General features: G+C 42.2%; 1 protein-coding gene across 6 annotated transcripts in view; it reads right to left on the bottom strand.

Annotated features, from left to right (window-relative positions):
* ank3b (ankyrin 3b) overlaps nt 1–27,332 on the bottom strand; it is an 813,000-nt gene that overhangs the window by 458,282 nt on the left and 327,386 nt on the right. The window contains exon 1 of one of the 6 annotated variants that reach the window (XM_078565895.1): nt 7,234–7,280. The exons of the other annotated variants lie outside the window; for them this stretch is intronic. Within the exon in view, the coding sequence (XP_078422021.1) occupies nt 7,234–7,278 (45 nt within the window). The 5' untranslated portion in view covers nt 7,279–7,280. Of the gene's footprint in view, nt 1–7,233; nt 7,281–27,332 lie in introns of those variants that run through there. 6 annotated transcript variants of the gene reach the window in all.

Here is a 27,332-nt window from a genome sequence, read left to right as displayed (position 1 = left end):
AAGGGCCATTACTTGTTATTACTTTAACTCTGTCGCAAAGGTTTCAGACAATTAAAAGTAACTGCAGCACCAAAAAAAGTATACCAGCAGGAATATCAACAGAATATGAATTAACTCTTAAGCATATGTGACACATTTTTGATGTGTCCCTCCACTCCTCCCCACGCAATGCTGTCTACATGTGTAATTTGTTGTAGTCACGTACAAAACAAACTCAAATCAATTGCGGAAATTTAAACAGAAAATGCTGGAAATGCACAGCATGTCAGTCAGCACTGATAGAAAGAAAAGGCAGACTAGGCGAGTGTGTACCCATCATCGAAACCCAAAACAATAAGATAAGCAAGTGCTTGTGTAAGGTTGGTTAAAGAAAAGTCGTAAAGGAGCTGAAAGGTGAAAGTGAACTCCAATTACTGAGAGCAAGTGGATAGGCTTAATGACCTGCAAACTCTTCAGGAGAAATTCATTAGATAATGGAGAAGATCATCTCAGTGTGGCAATGGATAGTCATTAAAGGAAAATGATATGCAGATAGCTCGAAGGGTGAAAAGATATGGGAGAGGCCCACACAAATGACTGCCAGTGTTTGCAACGTTTTCTCTTTTGACGTCAAATGCAGCATTAGTTTCTAATCTCCCCTCCCCAACACCTCATGGCTGACTCCACTCTGCCCTCCAAAGTCTGATCTTTCAACCCTTATACCCCTGGTTTCTGGAATCCTCTGCCTAAACTTTGTGGCCTTACAGACATGGGGCCTGCCTTCAAAAAGCCTCTGAATTCTATGAACATAGTATCAACCTTACCCCTCCCCTTAAGCTTCCGTGTCTTCTGCCTGGTTTCCACCTCCCTTACCACATGCTCAGAACTTCTTTATCACCAGCAATGCAATGTCAATACAAGATGTAGTTATTGTTATAACATTACATAAAGAAAGCTAACAAAGGCAGTCTAACTGTGCTATTAATCATATCTTTTGGTCAAATATTGAAATACCTTAGCATTAAGATGGCCTACTGTCCAATTTTGAATTAGGCAGTGCAGTTTTGTGGGTGATTGCTCGGTAAACAAAACCAGATAGCCCAGCTCCCATTTTTATGGTTGTTTATAGGTGTGGCTGGGCCTGTTTTGTAGGTGCATGCAGTTGGTGCTCTAAACAAAAGGCATCGCACTTGTCATCTCCAATTCAGTGTATTGAAAGTGAAGCAAGATTATCCATATGACACAACAAAAGCACTTTGAAATCAGCCCATTCCATGGGTTGACTTCTGTTGCGCTGCACTGAACAAAAACCCAGATGGCTCCCAGGAGGATTGTCATGTCTCCGTGCTGGAAAATCATCCGGGAAGTATGAAGTTTGGCGCATGAAGTCTCTCTTCAGCCTGCTAAGCTCCTGGCACACAAATCAAAAATCTGGCAGAAAGTGCCAGAAGAATGGCGAGAAGTGGAGAGCCAGAGGAAGTTGCTCAGTTACGTTGGCCCTTTGAACCACAGCTACAATTGTGCAGTGTTTTAAGGGGGTGGCAAGGGCGGTGGGAGGGGGAGGCAGGGGAATATATCATCCTGCCACTGCCAGTGAAAATATGGGCAACACAAAGGTGACCATTGGGGCTATCCGTGCAAGAGTTTGACAAGTTTCTTTTTGGTCAATAAGGATTACACTGAGCTCTAAGCTGACTATATTTGGTAAGTGGTGGAGGTTATGCACTTTACAAATGTAAGAGGAGATGATCCAAATGAGGAATCCAAGAGCCAACCACCAAGCTATCACCTCCAACCCCCCACCCCTCCGCATGCTCAGTCTGCACACTCAAGTCTGCAATGTCCCTTTGGCAGCTGTGGAAAAAAAAATCTAACCAGCTTAAACTAGAGAGGTTATTTTTCTGTCTGAGATGACAGGCAGGTAGTTTTCTATCATTTTAAATCATTCACTGCTGAGGTATAATCAGACTGATAACGCACGCTGTTTATACTGCAAGCTTACAATTTTTAGACATATATATTATAGAATTGCACAGAATGTACAGCACAGAAACAGGCCATTCGGCCCAGGTGGTCTAATGCTGTCATTTATGCTCCACACGAGCCTCTTCCCACCCTCTTCAACTAACTCTATCAACATATTCTTCTATTCCCTTCTCCCTCATGTAGTTGTCTAGCTTCCCCTTCAGGATATTTATGCTATTAATCTCAACTACTCCCTGTGGTAGTGAGTCCCACATTTTAACCATACTTTGGGTCAAGTGATTTCTCTTAAATTTCTTACTGGATTTATTGGTGGCTCTCTCATACTTATGGGTCCCTAGTTTTGGTCTCCCTTGCAAGTGGAAACATCTTCTCTACATTTATCCAATCAAGTCCGTCCATAATTTTTAAGATTAGGTCACCCCTCAAGCTTTTGCTTTTCCGGGGAGCAATTTCTATTCTTTTTCTCCCTCTTTTTCAGTTTTCTCCCTCCTATCCTGCAGGCACTGGCTTGCTTGCTTCCTCCAGGGCCTTATCTCCCACCATTATCTCAACCAAGTGATGGTGATCCAGGTGTGAGCCTCGGCAGACGATATCAAGAGGTTAACCAGGTCCGAGAGAATCATAGCCAAGCCCAGATTTTACCTCTTTTTTCCCCCACTTGGTGCAAGTGGTTGCTGGTGAGCAACTGGAAGCAGGAACCTGGGCAGGTTTCCTTCTCCTTAACCCAAAGACACTTCAGCTGACTGTATTGGTTTTAGTCACGTCCCAACTGGCAATCGCATGCCGGACCATCCTGGTCTGTACAGCTCAACTACTCACCGGGTAAACTGAGCTTTCAGGGGAGCAGTACCTTGTCTCAAAGTGACTGTGTGCTTAATCATTCAGTTTATTGTGAAGATTATATTTCAGAATTTGTCAAAAATGTCACTTTGTTCAATGATGTTTTGTTCTTGGGTTACAGAAATGTTAGGACTTTTGTTTTTAAACCTTTATCAGCAGTTCCTTCCTTGGCTGAAACAGAGTCTGATTATAATGGGAACTTCACAGACGAGCCCATTACAAGCAACGTGTATTGTATATGGTGAGTGAGCTTTTAGCTCAGTGACAACATTGTGGCCCAAGGCAGAAAGTACATGGCTTGAACGCCATTCCAGACCGATCCTGAGAGTGAAAACTGGAACAGACTGATTTCTGGATGGACAGTCCTGGTGAAAATGTGTAACTCACTGTTACACGGAGTGATCGATAGCATAGATGCATTTAAGGGAATGCTCAATAAGTGCATGGGGGAGAAAGACATCGGTGGTTATATTGATAAGGTGAGCAAAGCTAAGCCAGGAGAAGGCATGGTATACATCATTTTGCACGGTATATATCTAAGTACCATAAAATATAAAGAAGCCTCAGAAATAATGATCAGACTATGACAGAATTTAATATTGAGTTTGAGAGTGATTTAGTTAAGTGCAAAACTAAACCTGAATAAGGAAAACTATGCAGGTATGTTGAGCGAGTTGGCTCAGGTAGATTAAGAAACTAGGTTAACAGATATCATGGTTGATCAGGAATGTCAAACATATAAAAACATTAATTTAAAATGTGCAACAAATATGGATTCCCTTAAGGAATAAAAGCCCCACAGGAAAAGCGGTATAACCGTGGTTAATAAGAGAGGTTGAGGATAGTATAAGGTTAAAGGAAGAGAATGCTGTCAAAATGGGTAGTAAGGCCTGAGAATTGGAAACATTTTAGAATTCAGCGTATAAAGACCAAGAAATTGATGAGGAAAGATAAAATAGAAACTAGCAAGAGACATAAAAACAGATGGTAAAAGTTTTTTTAGGATTGTAAAAAGGATGAGATTAGCAAGTCAATGTAGGCTCCTTGCAGTCAACACAGGAGAAGTTATGATGAGGAATAAGGCAATGGCAGGGACATTAAATGTATACTTTCTATCTGTCTTCACTGGAGAAGTCACAAAAACATACCCAAAATAGTGGGGATCCAACTGTCTAGTGGAAATGAGAAATTTAGGGATATTAATATTAGTGAAGAAATTGTACTGAAGAAATTAACAGGACCTAAAGTTGTCAGATTGCCTGGGCCTGATGGCCTACATCCTAGGGTTTTAAATGAGGTGGCTACAAAAATAGTGGAAGCCATGGTTTTGGATCTTCCAGAATTCCCTAGATTCTAGAACAGTCCCTATGGATTGGAATGTAGTATGGTATATATCAGCCACCATGGTTTTCAGCATACAATAGGATATATATCAGACAGCATAGTATATAAATATATATATATATATATATATACACAAACACAATACAAGACAGCATGGTATACAGCACAGTGTAGTGTACATACACACACATTTCTCTATTTTTTCATGGGTTTGGGCATCGCTCCAGCATTTGTTGCCCATCCCTAATTGTCCTTGAACTGAGTGGTTTGCTGGGCCATTTCAGAGGGCAGTTAAGAGTCAACCACATTGTTGTGGGTCTGGAGACACAGGTAGGCCAGGTCAGATAAGGATAGCAGATTTCCTTCCCTAAAGAGTGTTAGTGAACCAGATAGGTTTTTATGACAATTGATGATAGTTTCATGGTCACCATTACTGAGACCAGCTTTATATTCCAGATTTATTGATTGAATTGTTAATGTACATATATAATGTATCAAACAGTATGATATGCATTTCAGACAGCATAGTATACAGAACACAGTATGGTTTTTTCAGACCTCATGGCATATATCAGATGTGTGCATTCAGTATGAACATCACAATGCATTTTGTTACCTTGAAAACCCAGCTGTGTTGGATCCTATTAAAGGCATCAACAATACAGGCTGCTCCGAGAATGGACTGGTGAAATGGAAGTCTCTCCTCAGCCCAAATATGACCCACCATACAAATAATAGTCAGACTTTCAAAACGCATTGGAATCTGTCTTTCAGTACACTTTCCTTTAACTTCCATAAACCCGCTGAAAACTTGCAATCTAACTGGTGTACGGACTTTAGCTTTGAAAGGGCCTCAGCCAATGCCCTTATCCAACTGCTGCACGGACCTGCGTGAGAAGGGCAGCGGCAGCGGGAGATAAAAACCAGCAGCAGAGAGCCCCGTCAACCTGTTTCTACCTGTCAGAGCCAAAGAATGACGTCAAAGGAAAACAGGAAGTTAATTGGTGGGTATCTCTTCCTTGTCTCTTTTGATTGGCCAAGTGGTTTAAGTCAGGAGACATCATTATAGCTGAAGAGTACAGTTAAGAAATTCACTTTTAAAATATTTAACATCCAAATTAATTAATTTAATAGAATAGAGATGGCTGGGCAGTTGATGTGTTGCAGCTGCAGTATGTGGGAGCTGGTGGACGCCGGTGTGATCCACGGTGACCACATCTGCAGCAAGTGTTGGCTGCTCAAGAAACTTCGGCTCAGAGTTGATGAGCTGGAGTCCGAGCTGCGGACAATGCAACACATCATGGAGGGGGGAGAGTTGCATGGACACTGTTTCAGGAGACAGTCACACCCCTTAGATTAATTATATCAAATTTGGACCGTGGTCAGGGACAGGGGTGTGTGACTGCGAGTGAGGCAGGTTTGGGGATCCAAAATTCAGCTTTGGAGGAGCATCAGCCAATGCCCTTGTCCAACAGGTTTGAGGTTCTTGCTCCCAGTATAGATAAGGGCACAGACTGCAGGGAGGATGAGCGAACTGACCACAGCACTGTGGTACAGAGCGCCAATCAAGTGGGGGGAGAAAAGAGAAATGTAGTAGTAATAGGGGATAGAATAGTTAGGGGAATAGAGACTGTTCCCTGCAGCAAAGACAGAGTCCTGAAGGCTGTGTTGCCTACCTGGTGCCAAGGTTAAGGACATCTCTTCTGGGCTGGAGAGGAACTTGGAGTGGGAGAGGAAGGGTCCTGTTGTCGTGGTCCACGTAAGTACCAACGATATAGGTAGGACTAGGAAAGAGGTTCTGCTGAGGGACTACGAGCAGCTCGGGGCTAAATTAAAAAGCAGATCCACAAAGGTAATAATCTCCGGATTACAACCCGAGCCACGTGCAAATTGACGTAGGGTAAATAAGATTAGAGAGGTAAATGCGTGGCTCAAAGGTTGGTGTGGGAGAAATGGGTTCCAATTCATGGGGCACTGGCGCCAGTACTGGGGAAAGAGAGAGCTGTTCCGTTGGGACAGGCTTCATTTGAACCATAATGGGACCAGTGTCCTGGCGAATCGTATAACTAGGGTTGTAGATAGGACTTTAAACTAATTACTGGGGAGAGAGGGGGGGTCAATTGAAGGGAAGTTTAAAAAAATCAAAAGGAAACGAGAGAGCAGAGGTGCAGGGTAGTGAAGAGGTGAACGATAATCAAAGTGTGACAGTAAGGGGCAGAAAATATAAGCAGAAATTAGAACCAGAATGAGTAATAATGGTAAAAAGTCAAAGCTTAAGACTCTTTATCTGAATGCACGCAGCATTTGTAACAAGGTAGCTGAGTTGACGGCTCAAATAGAAATACATGAATATGACTTGATAGCTATTACAAAGACGTGGTTGCAGGGTGATCAAGACTGGGAACTCAATGTTCAAGGGTATTCATCATTCTGGAAAAACAGGCACAAAGGAAAAGGAGATGGGGTAGCTTCTGTCAATAAAGGAAGGTATCAGTGCAGTGGTGAGTCATGATATATGTGCAGTAGATCATAATGTGGAATCAGTTTGGGTGGAAATAAGGAATAGCAAGAGGAAGAAGTCACGGGTGGGAGTCATCTACAGGCCCCTAAAAAGAGTTGCCTCACCGTAGGACAAAGTATAAATCGGGAAATAATGGAGGCGTGTAAGAAGGGCGCTACAATTGTCATAGGTGATTTTAATCTCCATATTGACTAGACAAAGCAGATTGGCAGGGGTAACATGGAAGACGAATTTGTAGAGTGCATCAGGGATTGTTTCTTAGAGCAATACGCTGCAGAACTTACCCGGGAACAGGCTATTTTAGATCTAGCAATGTTTAATGAGGTGGGATTAATAAGAGATATTGTAGTTAAGGATCCTCTAGGGGGTAGCGATCTCAACATGATATTCAGAATTTCAACTTCAGTTTGAGGACGAGCAATTCGGGTCTCAAACCAGTGTCCTCAACTTAAATAAGGGCAATTACAGAGGTATGAAGAAAGAGTTGTCTAAAACGAGTTGGGAAAATAGACTATGAGCAGTGGCAGACATTTAAGCAGATATTTCATAATTTCAAAACTTACCCTGGTCAAAAAGAAGTGGTTAACAAAGGTGGTCAAGGAGAGCATCCAATCAAATACTAAGGCTTACAAAGCACTGAAAGCTAGTGGTAGGCCAGAGGATTAGGAATTTTTTCAGGAACCAGCAGCGGATGACTAAAAAGCTATTAAAGAGGGAGAAAATTGATTATGAGAGTAAATTGGCAAGAAATATAAAAACAAACAGCAAGAGCTTCTACAGGTATATAAAAAGAGAGTGGCTAAAATGAGTGTGGGACCCTTGGAGGATGCGACTGGGGAACTGATAACTGGGAACAGGGGAATGGCAGATAATTTAACAAATATTTTTCATCAGCCTTCGCAGTGGAGGACACTATAAACATTCCAAAGATATCAAATAAGCAAGGTACTAATGGGAGGAAAGATTGTGTAACAGTCTCTATCACAAAGGACAAAGTATTTGACAAACTAATGGGATGAAAGGCAGACAAATTGCCAGGACCTGACGGCCTGCATCCAAGGGTGTTAAAGGAAATGGCTGCAGAGATAGTGGAGGCATTGGTTGAAACATTCCAGAACTCACTGGATTCCGGGAGGGTCCCAGCAGATTGGAAAATTGCTAATGTGACACCCCTGTTCAAGAAGGGAGGGAGACAAAAAGCAGGAAACTATAGGCCAGTCGACCTAACATCTGTTGTTGAGAAAATGCTAGAATCCATTATTAAGGGAGAAATAGCAGGACATTTAGAAAAGCTTAACACAATCAAAGAGAGTCAACATGGTTTTGTGAAAGGGAAATCATGTTTGACAAATTTGCTGGAATTATTTGAGGATATAACAAGCAGAGTTGATAAAGGGGAACTGGTAGATGTAGTGTATTTGGATTTCCAGAAGGCATTCAATAAGGTGCCACATAATAGGTTATTGCAGAATATAGGAGCTCACGGTATTGGGGGTAATGTATTAGCATGGATTGAGGACTGGTTAACACACAGAAGACAGAGAATCGGGATTAATGGGTCTTTTTCAGGTTGGAAAGACATGACTAGTGGAGTGCCATAAGGATCAGTCCTAGGGCCTCAATTACTTACTATATAGATTAATAACTTGGAGGAGGGGGCAGAGTGTAATATATCCAAATTTGCTGATGATACAAAAATAGGTGGGAGGGGGATATAGATAGGTTGAGTGAGTGGGCAAAAATTTGGCAGATGGAGTTTAATGTGGGAAAGTGTGAGGTCATGCACTTTGGTAAGAAAAATCAAAAGGCAAACTATTATTTAAATTGAGAGAGACTCCAAAAAAGTGCAGCACAGAGGGGTCTGGGTGTTCTTCTGCATGAAACATGAAAAGTTAGCATGCAGGCGCAGCAAGTAATTAAGAACACAAATGGAATTTTTTTGCCTGTATTGCTAGGGGGTTGGAGTTTAAAAATAGGGATGTCTTGTTACAACTGTACAGGATGTTGGTGAGGCCACACCTGGAGTACTGTGTACAGTTTTGGTCGCCGTATTTAAGAAAGGATATACTGGCATTGGAGGCAGTTCAAAAGAGATTTACTAGGCTGATTCCTGGGATGAAGGGGTTGACTTATCAAGAACGGCGAAACAGGTTAGGCCTTTATTCATTAGAGTTTAGAAGAATGAGGGGTGATCTTATTGAAACGTACAAGATTCTGAGGGGGATTGACAAGGTAGATATTGAGAAGATGTTTCCACTAGTGAGGAATCTCGAACTAGGGAACATAGTTATAGAATAAGGGGACACTCATTTAAAACTGAGATGTGAAGGAATTTCTTCTCTCAGAGGGTAGCGAATGCCTAGAATTCTCTACCTCAGAGAGTTGTGGAGGCTCGATCACTGAAAGTATTTAAAGAGGGTGTAGGTAGATTCTTGAAATAATCAGGGAGTTGAGGGTTATGAGGAGCTGGCTCGAAAGAGGAGTTGAGGCCTGGGGCAGATCAGCCATGAACTTACTGAATGGTGCGGCAGGCTTGATGGGCCGAATGGCCTACTCCTGCTCGTCTTTTTTATGTTCTTATGTACCCCTTTCTGACCTGGTATCAAAGTATTCCAACCTGCTTTTATTCATGATAATTGTGTGCAAGACCACAATTTTACAGAGGAAGAGGAATAAAACATCATGTTTGAAACTTGAATCAACAGCTCTGATTCAGGATACATGAAGTTCATAACTTACCTGGTCAATTACATCTTCAAAATATGATCGGCTCATTTATAAGGTTATGTTCCAGCTTCCTGAAAGCATTCTTGTGGAAGATTAGTTTGCTGTAACTAATGTGCAGCTTTGCCCTAATTACTATGGTTGTTCTCCATTTCATTGCGTCCGCGACAACCAAACGTTTTTAGAACTAGTGGTGAGGAAAACGGATCTTAACCTCACACTTGACCCACCTCAAAAAAAAACAGAAATCAGCTTTCAAAGCCATCCATCCATAACAAGTTAAGAGTTGGTTGTCTTTAGGCTTAGAAATTACACCTGGAGCTGACTTTTTGCTTGTTGCCTATTGAGTTCGAGCATTCAGTTGCAAGTCACAAATGTTTCTGATGTCCTTGGTGCAGAGTCTCCTTAACCAGTTACTTGTCAGCCATGAGTTATACAGACATTACAGCACAGATACTTAATTTTTTAAGGAAGAAGGGACTTGCATTAATGTAGAGCCTTGCACAACCTCAGGATGCTCCAAAGAGTTTTACAGTCAATTTTTGAAGTGTAGTTACTGCTGTGATGTAGGGAGCAATGCCAGCCAATTTGCTCACAGCAATATCTCACAACAACCAGATCATCTTTTTTTCCATGGTGTTGGTTGAAGTATAAATGTTGGGAAGAGCAAGGTTCAGCTGAGAGGGACAGCGATTTAACGTCTCATCTGAGAGATGCACCTTTGACAGGGAAGCAGTCCCTCAGTACTGTGTTGCAGCGTCAGCCTAGATTCTGTGCTCAAATCTCAGACTGGAGCTTAAACACGCAACTTTATGACTCATCAGCAAAAGCACGACAACTGAGCCTTGACTGACATCTCTACATGTAACTAAAGGAATGGGCAGTAGCTACTAGAAATGACGAACTTTGCAAAAGCTCGTACACAATGCTGAAGAGTCACTCAAGCTTCAGCAATGCAGTCAGACAGACATCACTGGGGCAACTAGCTGTATGGCTGTGTGTCTTCTGTTCCCATAAGTTAGAAATAATCACACTTTAGACTCAAAATGCTGGAGCTTCATCATCAAGTGTATCTCTTGCTGCTCTCCATGTGGCTGGTGGACTGAGAGACTGATAGCTTGTAACTTGGCATATGACCGCATTGCTGCAGTGAATGTGACACCCCGGGATATATATTCACATAGCAATTAGTTCCTGGCTTTTTACAAATAATATTGCAATATCATAGTGTTACAATACAGATGTCAGAGAGAGGAGACAGTGCTCATTGGTGTGAACACCCTAAGATTTGTATCTGGATTGAATTGTGGAAAGGATTTATTCCCTTAAAAACAAGAAGCCTTGAAGGAAGCCTTGATATAAAGCCACAAGCTGTGAAACATGTGTCCCGCGCAGACTACCTGTTAAATGCTTGAGACTGATTAGGTACTGTAGGAAGAAGTGTCCAGAACCAGAAACTCTTAACGAACCTTAGTCACAACATGATGCCACTCTCACCATGATATTGCTGCAGATATCACTGGCAAATGAAAGTATGGCGGCTTCCTCTGTTACTGACAGGTAAGCAGCACCTATAACTATCCATGGAAACTACATTGTCTTTGCAAAGGTGCTTACATGATCTTTAGAATCAAAAAGCAGCAACATAGCAGAGCGAAATAGCCAGATACGTAAGGGAGGGATAAGCACACAGCAGCAGACATGGTACAATATGCATGAGGCTGAAGCCAACCATCACCATGCATAATGCTAGGTCTGCCCTCCTTTGAAGGAAAGTTAATATTCAGTAAGAAAGAGCACCAGTGGCAAGATGCTGGAACTGCATCTATAACCCATATCATGAGTTAAACAAATGCATTTCAGGTATTGAGGCCTTGTCAAGGGAAGTCAATGTGGCTTGGACTTCTCAAAGCCTCAGTCTTATTGTCACAATGAAGTGGTGGTTCCCGGAGGCAGAGTGAGTCTGCAATCCAAAGTCTAAGATGATTAACCCTACATTATTACAGATACTACTCCAGCAATCACGTGAGATGGGCAACATATTCTTTGAAAGGCAAAAAGTATCATAATATTAAATCAATGTGTGCAGGTAAAAACAAGTGGGGTATATTAGCAGAGTAAAAAAGAGCTACATAGTAAGAGACCAAGTACAGAATTAGTAAAATCAAGAGAGAGAGAGAGGGGCCACAAGGGGTTACAATATGCTTTACTGGAATAAATCTCTTGCACAGTTTAATAAGTGTGAGGTTTCTTGGATGAAACGGCCTTTCAGAGATCTTTCACAATGTATGAGTGTCACATGAATTACTAGTCCTCTCCCCCCACCTTCTCCAAGTTCAGATCCCCAGTCAAAAACTGAAAGACATGAGCAATCGGCACATCATTCTGACTCACGGGAATTCCAATCAAGGACAGCTGATCCTTTGACATCAAATTTCACCTTGTTACGAGGGCTGCTGATGAAGAGGTATTGCTGTCGGGATCGGATAGGGTATTTTTGCATGATATATTAATGAGACTCTAAAAATACAGGGCAAGTACAATTTAAAAGTTAGCTCTCTGACTCTATAATAAAGGTGAAGCACATAACTGGCTGCACAAACAAGATTGCAGGATAATTAGAGATGATTCCAGCTCATATAAATCCATCCATCCAGAAAGACCACATGGGACCAACATTCAACATCCAGTTGTTTTTTTTAAGTAATTTAAGTAAGCTTTCACCCACACAACCACAGCCGCAGTCTATTTGATTCTTTAATCTGTGTGAAGATAAACTTCCCATCATCAGTCCTAAATTTTCATTTTACCAGTTCAAACGTGTCTCCTCTTATTCTCTTCTCCCAATGTAGTTACATACATACATACAAACATACGAATTAGGCCACTCGGCCCTTCAAGCCTGCTCTGCCATTCAATAAGATCATGGCTGATCTGAATGTAACTTCCCACCTACCCCGGTAACATTTCACCCCCTTGTTTATCAAGAATCTATCTACCTCTGCCTTGAAAACATTCAAAGGCTCTGTTTCCACTGCCTTTGAGGAAGAGAGTTCCAAAGACTCAAAATCCTCAGAAAAAATTTCTCCTCATCTTGGCCATGAATGTGCAACCCCTTATTTTTAAACAGTGACCCCTCGTTCTAGATTATCCCACAAGAGAAAACATCCTCTCAAACATCCACCCCATCGAGACCCCTCAGGATCTTACATGTTTCAATCAAGTCACCTCTTACTCTTCTAAACTCCAGTGGATACAAGCCCAGCCTGTCCAATCTTTCCCCATAAGACATCCTGCCCATTTCTGGTGTTGAGTAAACCTTCTGTGAACTGCTTTGAATGCATTTACGTCTTTCTTTAAATAAGGATGCTAATACTGTACACAGTACTCCAGATGTGGTCTCAGCAGTGTCCTGTACAACTGAAGCATAACCTCCCTACTTTTCAATTCCCCTCACAATAAATTATACCATTCTATCAGCTTTCCTAATTACTTGCTGTACTTGCATACTAGCCTTTTGTGATTCACGTAGTAGGACACCCAGATCCCTCTGAATGTCAGAGCTTTACAACCTCTCACCACTGGGATAATATGATTCTTTTTTATTCTTCCTGCCTAAATGGATAATTTCGCATTTTCCCACATTATACTCCATTTGCCATATCTTTGCCCACTCATTTAACCTATGTCCCCTTGTAGCCCCTTATGTCCTCTTCACAAGTTACTTTCTTAACTACCTTTGTATCATCAGCAAATTTAGCAACAATACCTTTGATCCCTTCATCCAAGTCATTTATATAAATTATAAGAAGCACATCAATTGTTACATCCCACCAACCAGAAAAAGATCCATTTATGCCAACTCTCTGCTTCCTGTTAGCTAGTCAATCTTCTATCCATGCCAATATGTTACCCCCTACACCATGAGATTTTATTCTCCACAGTAACCTTTGATGTGGTACCTTATCAAATGCCTTCTGGAAATCTAAGTACAGTACATTCTTTATCCATAGCAAGTGTGACTCCTTCAAAGAACTCCAATTAACTGGTTAAATATGATTTCCCTTTCACAAAACCATGTTGACTCTGCCTGATTACCTTCAATTTTTCTAAGTCCCTGCTATAATATCTTTAATAATAGCTTCTAACACTTTCCCTATGACTAGCTGGCCTGTAGTTTCCTGCTTTCTGTCTCCCTCCCTTTTTGAATAAAGGAGTTACATTTGCTATTTTCCAATCTAATGACATCTTCCCCAAATCCAGGGAATTTTGGAAAATTAAAACCAATGCATCAACTATCTTACTAGCCACTTCTTTAAGACCTTAGTATGAAATCCATCAGGACCCTTGTAAGAAATTTTAAGAATTCTTTTTTATTCTTCTCAACATATATACCTCTACCAAATCACTTCTCAGCTTCATGCCTTCTTTAGACTTGTATTCTATATAGTTCTACTACATTGTTGATTGCTTTTCTGTACTGGTTGGGTAGGTTAACCATCGAGTCAAACTAAGACCCCTTTTACCATCCTATTTGTTTCAGCACCATTTATAGGGTACACGTGGCATCCATGTTTCTTCCCCATGTGCTAAACTTTACACTTGTCGATGTTGAATTTCATCTGCCATATTCTGTCCAATTCCATTTTCCCAACATATTTAGCAATTTCTCCAAGTTGACTTTAACTTGCTATTGTCTACTAATTTGACCAAGTTTCTTGAGTTTCCCAATCGAAGTAATTCATGTAAACTAGAAACAGTAGTTGTTCCAACATCATGCACTGGGCTATCCCACTAAGTACCTCCTCCAACTCTGACATAACTCCTTCAGCAAGTTCCTTGGTTTTCTACTCTTTCAGACAATATTTCATCCATTCCCAACACTTGCACAGGCTCGAGCCTTGCACGTGTAACTTTGTCAAATGCTTTTGAAAGTCCAGTACTCCATGTTATAGGGTTTACCGGAGCCCAGTTAGGTTGTCACTTAGTAAGTTAGGAAGTCAGGGAGATTGGCAAGGCAGGATGCTGCCTTTCTGGAGCCACATTTACAGCATTTATTCAGTTATTTTTCTCCAGATAATCCTCAACTTTATTCCTCATGATTGATTCCATAATTCCATGTAGAATTGAAAGAAAATAATGGGTCTATATTTGCATGTCTTTGTCACCTTTTTGAATGTGGGCACAAATTAACTCCCTCATAGAGATTGGCAATGCCTGACAAATCTCCTCCCTGGTCTCTTTTAGCTCACTGAGAACAATGTTGTCCTGGGACATAGGAACGTAGGAACAGGCCATTCAGCCCCTCGAGCCTGCTCCACCATTTAACTGGATCATGGCTGATCTTCTGCCTTACTGGGGAGTTATTTCTGTTTAGCGATTCCAGTCCATCACATTTACATCAAAGTCATTAACTTTGCTTAGATCATCTCTGTTTGCTGAACGCATGTTAATCAAATCTTCCCTTGTGAATATTTGAAGGAAGTAATCATTAGGAACATTCGCATACCATGGCAATAGGAGACGTTCGCACTCCTGTGATTTGTATTAGTTCTGTTCAGAGATGAAGTGAGTCAGAATTTGGGATGAGATGTTAGATGTGCTAACATAAGCAAATTCTAATACTCCAACCGCTAAACCATGAAAGTGAGACACCCATGGGAAGATATTACCATTCCTTCCACAACACCTTTTCCCACTTGACGCAAGCTCTTCTGTCTCTATATTTCAAAGGCATATTGCTGTAACTGACATTATTCCTTGTGGTGTAAAAATACAAATCTGGTTATTCAGCTTTAGTGCTATTTATAGAGTTAAACACTTTGGGCTAGAAACTCAATATTCAAATATAACTTTGCATCATGAAAAACCATTTCAATCGGAGAGAGATGGTGGCATAGTGGTAACGTCCCTGGACTAGTAATCCAGAAGTCCATGCTAATGCTCTGGGGACATGGATTCAAATCTCACTGTGGCAGCTGGTGGACTTTTAAATTCAATTAATTTTTAAAAATCTGGAATATAAATCATTGCTATCAAAGCTATCATTGATTGTTGCAAAAACCCATCTGGTTCACTAATGCCCTTTAGGGAGGGAAATCTGCTGCCATTACCTGGTCTGGCCTACATGTGACTCCAGACCCACAGCAATGTGCTTGACTCTTCGCTGCCCAGTAAGCTACACAATTCAAGGGCAATTAGGAATGGTCCTGCCAGCGACACCCACGTACCATGAAAGAATAAAGAAAAAGCTACAAGGTTTAATTGTAGAAGTATTCATTCATATATATTTTTTAGTATTATCTGATCTCCAATGGCATTGCTCATGGTGAGTCAGAGGATACAATGAAGTGTGACAGAGTTATGTGAGGGCTAACAGGGAATATATGTCATATGTATGACCTACAGCATGTGGAAGAAGCATATCGTGGAAAGGGTACTTTGGGCTATTGTGCAAGATACATTGTTTTAAATTACCTGGCACATTTATTGCTTCTGTGCAATAGGTTAATAGAGTGCTATTTCCCACCTGCTGACAGGCGGAAGGTGAATGTAATGGGTATCCCCTGTGATCCCCAGTAGCCGATATCACAATGGCTGGTCATTATTAATCCTGGGTATGCTTTCCAACTCGCAGCATGTATAAAGGTGCAGATCTTGGTGCGCTGCTGACTCAGTCACGCCATAAGCAAAAGGCAGAATTCCTGGGAGAAAACCCAAAACATAGCACCACTGTCCCGCAAACATTTCCTGTGCATCAGTTTACAATATCGTAACATCCATCGGGTAACTGAAACCAGCTGTATCATTGCAGTTTTGAAGGAATCATCTTAAAAGTCAAAAAAGCAACAACCAGTGCGCAGTTTTTAAAATTCTTCATCCCACGGAAGTAGAAGAAGCAGAGCTTTAAGAGTGTCCATGAGACATTTTCCAGTCACAAGCCTGTAACATGTTCAAACTCTTGCATACAGCATGTATTTCCTAATAGTCCTCACTTCATTCCTGTCACACTTTAGCATAACCCTGACTCACCATGAGCAATGCCATTGGAGATCAGACAGTGCCAAAAAAAACTGGCCGGAATTTACTAGCCCCGTTGGCATCAGGTGTCATGGAGGTGGGGTGGTGGGGGGGGGGATGCATTGGTGGCAGTGGTGATGGTGGTGGAGGAATGCACACAGCATGGCAAAGAGAACAAAAATTGGTTTTACGCCATTGTGAAACCAGTTTGCAATCATCTACTTCACCCGTCAATGGCAGGCTCTGTTTCCTGCTGCCCCATGTCAGGAACCTAATTTCAATACTTTAGCATCTCATTACAAGCCCTGCTTGCGGGAATCATGCACCCACGCTGGATCATCCAGGAACACCAACGTGTTTCACAACTGTACATAAGCGACATACACCTAGTGACTTGCTTGGGACTTGGAGGTTTGTTTGCCTACCTTGCTTCAGGCAGCACTCGTGGTCACCAGCGCCAGGCTTCATAGGCAGCACCACCTTTTAGGGGGGCTCATGACAGGTCTCTACCTACTAGACCAACCGTAAGGAGGGGGGGCGGCTTTCCAATGGCAGCAGGGCTAGGGCTTGCTTGGGGAAGGGGGAGAAGTGGCCTTGTGAGTGAGAGTTTAGAGTGATAAGGTGGTTGCCTTACTCTGGCAGCATGTATGAGGTCATTCATCCATTTTCTGCACTGGATGTCTGATCTGTGTGCAGTATTGGCACTGACCACCTCTGCCACCACCTCCCAAGCCGGAGTGGTGAGGCCGACGGGCCTCCTGCGGCCAGAGCCGAGGGTAGTGGACATCGCGGTGGGCCTCCATAGCATCCAGGAGGCCCAGGGATGCATTACTGAATCGGGGTGTTGCTCTCTTCTTGGCTTTTGAGGCCATGTCTTCACCATAGTACTCTTGGGCTGGAAGCATTGAAAAGTGTGCACGTAGCTGCAATTTAAATATGGTACCCAGCATGAGAAAGTGGTGAGGTAATGGGTGGTGGGCAAATCAGAGGCTGCCCACCAGCGAAACAGTATAATTAATAATTAATGAGGCGCGAATGGGACCATATGGTACAAAAACACGCCATTGCGGCCGGCGGGTAAAACAATGTTTACCCGCCCACTGCCGCACTTTATGCGAATCAGGGACGATTTTGCCCTACAAATGAACACTCCTACAATTAAACCGTGTCGCTTTATCTGCGCACTATTTTGTAAATAAACTTTTTGCACCTCTATTTGGCACTCATCCAGTTAAATGAAAGCTTCCCCAAAAAAACATGAAACTAAATCACTAACATCTATGCATGCCAACTACGAGCTGTTCTTGTTTTAGAAATCTTTATCAGTTCTGCAATCTTCTCATTGTTCCCTCGTCCATTCTTCTGGGAGCTTGGGTGTAAAGATCAGTTTGCAAAATGTTATAAATGACACCATATTCAATTCATAGCACAAAGCAGCGTGTCATTTTCCCCTCCTACCCATTCAGTGCCCCCAATTTGGAAGCGTCACTTTCTCTAGCCTGTCATAAAGAAGCCACTGCCATCTCTCAACTTTCCATCACACTTCACTTAAAACAAAAAAAAAGTCACAACTTGCTAAGGAGTCTCAATTTTTAAATATGATCCAGTGAAAATGCCATTTAATTCCGTCAGGAGGAGGCATTCTGTAAACGACTTGTGATTTCGGCATTGAGTGGCTGTCCTCTTTTGCAGGGCGTTGGCACTGACCACCATTGCCACCGCCTCCCATGCTGGATTGATGACCTTGCTTACTGGCCGTCGTCCAGAGTGGGGGTAGAGGACCTCACAGCAGGCTCCACTCTGTCCTGCAGGCGCCCAAGGGAGGCATCACTAAATTTGGGGGGCCTCATGTTTCTGATCCCTTAGAGAGTGCTAGCTCTGTGCAGGGGCGATCTTTAAATAGGGCGCCCAGATTATTGATGGCTTAAGGTATCAATGGGGTGGGTGAATCAGAGGATGCCCCCACTACACCAACCAACACCCCCCCCACCCCCACACCGATCCAGTGTGTTTCCCAGGAATGTGTTCTTATTGAGGCAGGGTGCACCGGGAATGGGAGAGTACGGCATGAAAAGCTGCTATTGCGGCCGGCAGGTAAAACGTCCTTTTTCTCGCCTGCTACCACACTTTGTGCGAATCTGGGATGATTCCGCCTTGTGCCTAGATGGCCAAAAAGTGCCTCCCCCACCAAGCCCCGCTTTCTCAACTCTCAGATGGCCAGAGTTGCAGGGAGGACAAGGAAAACACTTCAAAGACACTCTGAAGCTCTCCTTGAAGCACAGCAGCACTGACATCAATGACCGGGAGGAGCTTGCTACCAGTCATTCAAAATGATGGCCAATTGCCCATCAAGCAGCATCACGCTGACTCCCAATGTCTTAACCATGAGGCAGAGTGGTGGCAGAGGAGGAAAGAAAAGGAACAAATCCTGCACTCCGGATCCCACTACCTCATGGGACACCCTTCCCCATGTGCCCAAAGTTCTGTGGGACAAGAATTGGCCTGTTCAGTCACATGAAGACCCATGGCAGAAACTCTCACCCCTGAGCAGACGTATCCTCCAGTTGAGGGACAGCTGACAGCTACCAGTCTCAGTAACACTAGCATACCTCCTGCAACGGCTATCCCTCTCCAGGTAAGGATGGCAGAATTTCTTCCCTAAAGTCATGAATAAACCAGTTGGGGTTTTGCAAAAATGCAGTAGCTTCATGGTCATTTCAACTCTACAATTATTTCCAGATTTTTTTGTAAACTGAATTCAAGTTCTCAAACTGCCTTGGTTCCACATCCTCCGATACCATCCAACTAACATAGCCAGCACACTGCCTTTCTATACTTGAGTAATAGCTCTGCTGCTTGGTTTGGAAGAAAATAAACTAATATTGCATGCACCTCATATGCTGATAATCTATTCCTGATGTCCATGTTGGGAGATGGGAGACAGGGGAAAAGCTACCTGTGTGAGGCTTGTTCTTTTTGTACCATCTCCTCTAGCTCCACACACAGACTTAAGTAAGGAAGCAGTTTTCATTTGTGACATATCTTCAAGTCAACATGGTTTTTACAGAAGGGAAATTGTATTTGACAAGTTTATTAGGGTTTTTTGAGGATGTAACTAGTAGGGTAAATAAAGAGGAATCAGTAGATGCAGACTTGGATTTCCATAAGGCATTCGATAAGGTGCCACACAAAAGGCCACTATACAAGATAAGGGCTCATGGAGTTGGGGATAATATATTAGCATGATAGAGGATTGGTTTATGGACATGAAGCAGAGAGTAGGGATAAATGGGGAATTTTCAAATTGACAGGCTGTGGCTAGTGGAGTGAGGCAAGGGTCAGTGGTGGAGTCTCAGCTATTTGCAATCTATATTAATGACTTAGACAAAGAGAGAGGAAGTAATGTATCTAAGTTTTCTGACAATGCAAAGCTAGGTGGGAATGTAAGCTGTGAAGAGGACACAAGGATGATGCAGAGAGATATACCAGGTTAAATGAGTGAGCAAAAAGGTGGCAGAAAGAGTAGAACGTGGGGAAGCGAAGCTATTCACCTTGGTGGTAAGGTTAGAAAAGTAGAATAATTTTTTTAAAGCCACGAAACTTAGAAATATTGATGTTCAGAGGGACATGGGTGTACTTACATATGAACATTCCAATTAGGAGCAGGACCTTGGGCCTGCTCCACCATTCAATAAAATCATGGCTGATCTGAATGTAACCTCAACCCCACATTCCTGCCTACCCCCGATAACCTTTCACTCCCTTTTAATCAAGAGTCTATCTGGCTCTGCCTTAAAAATATTCACCGCTTCCACCGCCTTTTGAGGAAGAGAGTTCCAAAGACTCTCAACCCTCAGAGAAAAAAAATTTCATCTCGGTCTTAAATGAGTGACACCTTATTTTTAAAACAGTGACCCCCTAGTTCTAGATTCTTCTACAAGAGGAAACATCCTCTCCACGTCCACCCTGCCAAGACCCCTCAGGATACCAAAGGTCTCAATTAAGTTGCCTTTTACTCTTCCAAATTCCAGTGGACACAAGCCTAACCTGTCCAGCCTTTCCTCATAAGACAACCCGCTCATTCCTGATATTAGTCTAATAAATCTACTCTGAACTGCTTCTAATGCATTTACACCTTTCTTTAAATAAGATCACCAGTACTGTACGCAATGCTCCACATGTGGTCTCACCAATGCCCTGTAAACTGAAGCATAACCTCCCTACTTTTGTAATCAATTCCCCTCACAATAAATGATAACATTCTATTAGCTTTCCTAATTACCTGCTGTACCTGCATACCAACCTTTTTTGATTCATGCACTAGGACACCCAGATCCCTCTGAATTTCAGAGCTCTGCAATCTCTCACCATTTAGATAAACTTCTTTTTTATTCTTCCTGCCAAATGAACAATTTCACATCTGCCCACATTATACTCCTTTTGCCATATCTTTGCCCACTCACTTAACCTATCTATGTCACTTTATAGCCTCCTTACATCCTCTTCACAATTCACTTTCCTACCTATCTTTGTGTCATCAGCAAATTTAGCAACCATTCCTTCGGTCCCTTCATCCAAGTACAAGGGACACAAAGTTAGCAAGCAACTAGGAAGGCAAGTGGCATGTTGGTCTTTATTGCAAGTGGATTGGAGTATAAGAGAAAGGAAGTCTTGCTACAATTGTATAGGGCTTTGGTGAGATTGTATCTGGCGTACTCTGTATAGTTTTAGTCTCCATATTTAAAGAAGAATATACTTGCACTGGAGGCAGTGCAGCGAAGGTTCATAGATTGGTCCCTGACATGATAGGGTTGTCCTATGATGAGAGGCTGAGTAAACTTATATACTCTCAAGTTTAGAAGGATGAGAGGTAATTTAATTGAAACATAAGATTCTGAAGGGGCTTGATTGGTTAGACACAGTGGCAACACGGGGGCAAAGTCTCAGGATAAGGGGGCTAATAATTAGGTTGGGGCGAAGGAAAAATTTCTTCATTCAAAATCGTTGGAATTCTCTACGCCAGGGGATTGTGGATGCTCCATCATTAAATATATTTAAAGCTGAGACAGACATTTTTTTGTCTCTCTGCCAATCAAGAGAGAGTGAGCTAGAAAGTGAAGTTAAGGCGGGTGATCAGCCATGATCTTATTGAATGATTGAGCAGGCTCAAGGGGCCATATGATCTAATCCTGCTCCTATTTCTTATGTTCCTATGTTCTTATATTCCATCATCTAACTTCTCAATTACCTCTTGTGCATTAGTACAAATGATGAAATTTAAAATATTGTCCAAATTATCTCCAGTTATTCTGCAATGCTCACCCATGTTTGATTTCATCAAACCCTTTGACATGCTTCCCTGCCCAGGAATCTTCCTTCAGTCCTCCAACTGTTTCAAAATATCTTAAGTTCAGACAATGTCACCATGTATTTTAGTTCAAAGCCTCCAACATGCTTAAATAGTCAGCCTACCAACAAGATGAGGACAGAAAGCTGGCCTCAACACAATTGCCGATTTGAATCTGTGATTCAAGTGATTTACTCTCTCCTGTCTTTATTCCAGAACAAGGGGCATCTTAAAATTAAAGCCAGGTCCTTCAGAAGTGAAGTCAGGAAGCATGTCTTCACACAATGGGTGGAGATCTGGAGCTCTCCCACAGAAGGCTGTAGATGCCGAGGGTCAATTAAAGCTTTCAAGGCTGAGATCAACAGATTTTTGTTGGGTAAAGGTATCAAGGAACATGGATCAAAGGTAGGTAAATAGAGTTAGCATACAGATCAATTGTGATTTAATAGCAGAACAGGCTCAAGGGGCTGAATGGTCTACTCCTCTGTTGCTCCATCACCTTCCTAATCTCTCACCCATGACTCAGTGTCCATTCCCTTATTCTATGCAAAGTACCTGTGCTGAAGGTGCTATGTAAACGCAACTTACTCTCGTGTCATTTACCTGATCTGTTCAACAAATCCGCACAGCCAATCACGTCCACCTTGATTGGTACGAGTACCCAACCGATACTAGGCCAAAGGTTAAATGTCAGCAGACCCATTCCAAATCTGATTTTACCACTTAGCCTGTTAACTAGCAGAGCAGTGCATGCACAAAATTGGATTACTTGTGAGGAAGCACAAAGTGCAATGCTGAGATGGGAATAGAGGAGGTTCAGATAGCATCTATCACAAGTGAAATTAAAGAACAAATTCACAGGAGGATATTAAGCCAGGCTAAGTATTCAACCTGTGATGAAGAGAAAGTGTCTCCACACAATTGGCAGTTAATAAAATGTCACCCAGGAGTAGTATTGCCACTGCTGGACCGCGACCTGTGTGAAACACTGTTGGGAAAATGTTTGTTCTTAATTCTGTTGTCATTTACCCATTCAGTGTCCACCTATTTTTCATCAATAATATGGGAACTGGTATTGAATGGAATAAGTCTTCAAGAACATTCAATAATTACTAGCTTACCAATCAATTCTCAAGGGCCAGTAATGGAGAATACACACTGTGTCCTATTACATCCTGCAAATTCAATACAGATATCTGAGACAATAAATGATGGGCATAGATTCATCATACCTAGCTGGGAAATTCTGCTCACTGCTCAAATAGACACAAGGACATTGGTTTTAATGGCTGGATTACTGGGAGTGGAGGCTCGTCAGGGTGAGAATCTCTGAGTATTTGAACATATGATTTAGTGGAGACTTCAGCTTTTAACCCAACAGTCCACATCAGCTGGCAATTCCTACTGCTCCATGTCTGCTGTTTGGACTTCTCTTTTATCAGAAAATTCTGGTGATCACCGAAGATATGTTAGACGGGAATTGATTTGTCCTGAGTGCTATGTGGCATAGAGGAGTGGGGGGTTGGGCGGGGGGGGGTGGGGGGTAACACATTCATGCTGAACGTAGCCCATCTCACAGGCTGCTGGCAAAGTCTGTGCCTTATAAATTCCAATTGCCCCCCTTGCAGAGTTGTTTTCCAAATGAATAACTCCAGCAGCCCTGTGGCAATTCTGAAGGTTGTCAGGAAATGTTCTCCCAGCTTTACATCCATGTTAATTTTAGGTACTATCAACATGTCAAGCTGGTTGCTAGCCTCGTGATAAAAAGCCAGGTTTGTGCTGTATCCGTTTCATAATTTTGGCATTTAACTTCTGAGGGCAGGTGCTAAGTGAGGAACAACAGGGGTCAGTGCTTAGACTCAAGTTGCTTCTTAGCTACAGTAATGACCTGGAGGCAGAAGGAAATTTCAAGCCTGTTAAATTTGCAAATGACACTGAAATACAGGGGAACGGAGTAGGGACGGAGGATGCACTTCTCAGGTTTGCACAAGAATTTGGAGTTCTTATGCCATAGGCAAAATACTGAAAAATGCAAGTTCTGCATATTAGGAAAAAGAATGAGCAACATAAGGAGACAGTGAAGGGAATGAAATGGTCACAGTGCAAACAGGTCATTGGGTGATACAGCCAGAACACTCGAGTAGAAATCTATGGAGTATAACAGAAGGTTTTGTAAAGCAGCGAGGGTGTATCTGTTAATTCTAGATTCCCATCAGGGTGGCGGACTTAAACGAGGCCCATGTTGGAGTATTGGCAATGCGGTGTTCTACATACGAACCTTAAGAACTGGAGCAGGCTATTCAGCTACTCAAGCTCCTGATTGACAATAAACTGAAGTTACTGCAACAATGTTGGGTGACAATGAGTAAAACAAATCAGATGTTGAGATGTACTAAAAGTTCGATATTGAGTCAAAATGGTGATATATATCCTGGCATTTCATACATCTTTGGTGAGACTGCACTAAGAAGGTTACGCACAGTCCCTGTCACCGCCCCATGAAAATTATATTGCAGCAATTGTGATAAGAGGATATAGAATGAGCTACCAGAATGATTGAGAGGATGGAGGGATTGGATTATGATGAGTGCTTATGTAGAAGAATCATATTCTCAATGGAAAACAGAAGGTTGCGAGCTGATGATAAGACAATGTCAGCAGTGGCAAGCTGCATCACTTTATCCAGAACAGTAGAACCAGAAGTCACGTCCAGCACTTGAAGGGTTGTAAATTCAAAAATAATCCGCAGAATCATTAATTAAGTGACAGAATGGTACATTTATGGAACAGGTTCCTTTGGGAAATCGTGGAAGCAGGAAGTGTTGATTCATTCAAATGTAAATAAGGTAGATTTATTTCAGGAAATATTTTGGGATACAGTGTATGAGTAATTTAAATATTTTGGTAGGAACAATGAGGAGAGATAATACAAGCTAAATCATATAAATTTTAAAGGGATGCAAGAAGCTGTTTGTGCGCATAGCTTTGAAGGTGACAAAGTAATGCACATGGGATCCTAGGCTTTATAAATGGAGGCATAGGGTACAAAAGCAACAATGTTATGCTAAACCTGCACAAAGCACTAGGTCAGCCCCAGCTGGGGAATTGTGACCAATTCTGGGCACCACATTTCAGGAAGGATGTGGAGGCTTTGGAGTGGGCACAGAAGAGATTTACTAGAATGGTTCCAGAGATGAGGGATGGCAGTTACATGGATAGAGTGGAGAAGCTGTGGTTGTCCTACTTGGAGAAAAGAAAGGTATGAGATTTGATAGCAGCATTTAAAGTCATGGAGGGTTTAGACAGAGTAACTAAAGAAAAACTGTTCCCAATGGCTGAAGGGTCAATAAGCAGATTTGAGAGGATTGGTAAAAGAATTGAGGCAACATGTGGAAAACTTTTTTTTACGCACTGAGTGGCTAGAATTTGAAATGCACTGCCTGATAGGGTGGTGGATACAAATTCAATAGTCACCTTCCAAAAGGGAATTGGATGAATACTTGGAGAAAAGAAATGCAGGGATATGGGAAATGGTCAAAGAGTAGGACTAACTGGATTGCTCTTTGAAAGAGCCACTGCAGACTCAAGGGCTGAATGGCCTCCATCTGTGCAATTTTATTCTATGATCTAATGTCACAGTAAGAGTAGCGTGTTTGGGAGGAACAATCTTTTCACCCGTGGGGCTTTCCTCACTTCATGTATGGGTGTGATATAGAGACTGATCGCTATGATTAGCCAATGACTCCATTATCACTGTATCAGTGTATAAAGTATAGGTGGCCTTGTGACACAGTGGTAGTGTCCCTACCCCTGGGCAAGAAGCTCTGGGTTCAAGCCCCACGGCAGGACTTCCTGGCCACGAAAAGAGCATTCATGATGGGGCTCAGCAGGCTGATAATTGGCCTGCATATCCTTCCCTACTAGCCCCCCAAAAAGGGAAAGAAAAGTGTGTCTGAAGACACTCAAAAAAAAAGTATTAAGGCAACTTCATACCTTCTGTCTTTTTAGTCTAGACATTCAAACAATGCTATTTAAAGCAGCTGCCAAATACAGATCTAATGCTCCCCTCACAGAAGGATTTTTTTTTAAAAACTCATTTATTTTTTTTCGAGTCATTTTTTTGTGAGAAAGTTGACACAAGCACGCAAGTATCAAATCTCTAACTGGGCCCTCTTGCTGGCTGCATAGCCTTCCTTGTTAAATTCCACAGTCTTGAACAAAGACAGAAACATGTAGGCAGCAGGTGTACTAAAAAATGCCCTCGAGCAGTAATACAGGTAACAGCCCTGTACAACTTTCTCAAATAAAGGTCAACATTAGCACAGTCAATTGCAATTGCTTGATTGCCTAATAGTCATTAAAATGGTTTTGAGCAGTAACATAGCACAGGAGCTAGCAAATCAGCAGCCTGCTTTGCACCAGCTTGGCAGAGTGTAAACGAAATTGCCATTTTACTCTCACCAGTTCTCTGCTATCTCTCAATACAGATTTCATCCACTCTGTCCAAATCAACTGTAGATTAAAGGATGTATACAGAAAATGTACGCTGCAGTATACTGAAATGGATTCACTTTTCACAATTAAATATTTACTTCACAATCACTATACATATATTAAAAAAACTACATTGGAATGCAGCCAAAACTGAGTGAGCCACAATGATTTAATTTGGAAGAAATCCAAAGGAGCACTTAAATATGCCTTGGCTAGTGAAGCAATGTTTTCCTCTCATACTCCTGATTGACCGCTTGCAGTATTTTAAGAATGCCATAACGTTGAGTATACCTATGATCACTTGATTGTTCAATTGTAAACATACCACACACACCAGGTATATACAAATACTGCAGATCTTTGGTTTCAGTGAAACAGGTAGGACTCTATGACAGCCATACACGCACTGCTAAACAGTGACACCATTCACAGTGGACAAGTGTTTAAAATGGTCAACAGGCTTAGGAGTGTTGCCGCCACCAGTGGCAAAGGGTTCGAGGAGGTAGTGACTGTAGTGTTCTTCCTGATGGTGCAGCAATTGGGTTGCCAACTCTGGTTGGACATATTCCTGAAAGTATCATCACATGACCATTCCACACCCAACTGCCCAAGTTCCACATTCCTGTTATTGTTCACCCCACACGTCTATCAGCACATGCCCCATAATGGGAAAGCAAACACTCTACCTTAGCTGATCAGCTTGACTGTCAGTAATTTTAACTGAAAATGTGGGAGATCTTGTGGCACAGTGGGTAGCATCCCTACCCGTGGGCCAGAGGCTCTGGGTTCAAGGCCCATTTCAGGATTTGATGGCCATGAAAGGTGCTTTAATAACGTGGCCAAGCAGGTTGATTATCAGTCTGTAAACCCTTCCACTATGCCCGATGGCAGGTCGTAAAAACGGGAGAGTTTCCTGGTCAGTCAGACTGCAGATGGCAACGGCAACGGCAAACCACTGCAGCACTTTACCAAGCATAATCATGGACCAATCCAATGGAAGTCCATGGTCGCCAATGCCTTCTTAGGGCATGGTACGTGAAGGAGAAGGAGGGGGAAATGAAAGTGTATAAAATTGCA

The sequence above is a fragment of the Cetorhinus maximus genome, chromosome 20 (genome assembly GCF_964194155.1).
Source record: "Cetorhinus maximus chromosome 20, sCetMax3.hap1.1, whole genome shotgun sequence".
Classification (NCBI taxonomy): domain Eukaryota; kingdom Metazoa; phylum Chordata; class Chondrichthyes; order Lamniformes; family Cetorhinidae; genus Cetorhinus; species Cetorhinus maximus.
The sequence above is the reverse complement of the archived record's forward strand: the minus strand, read 5'-3'. Positions and strand labels throughout refer to the sequence as shown.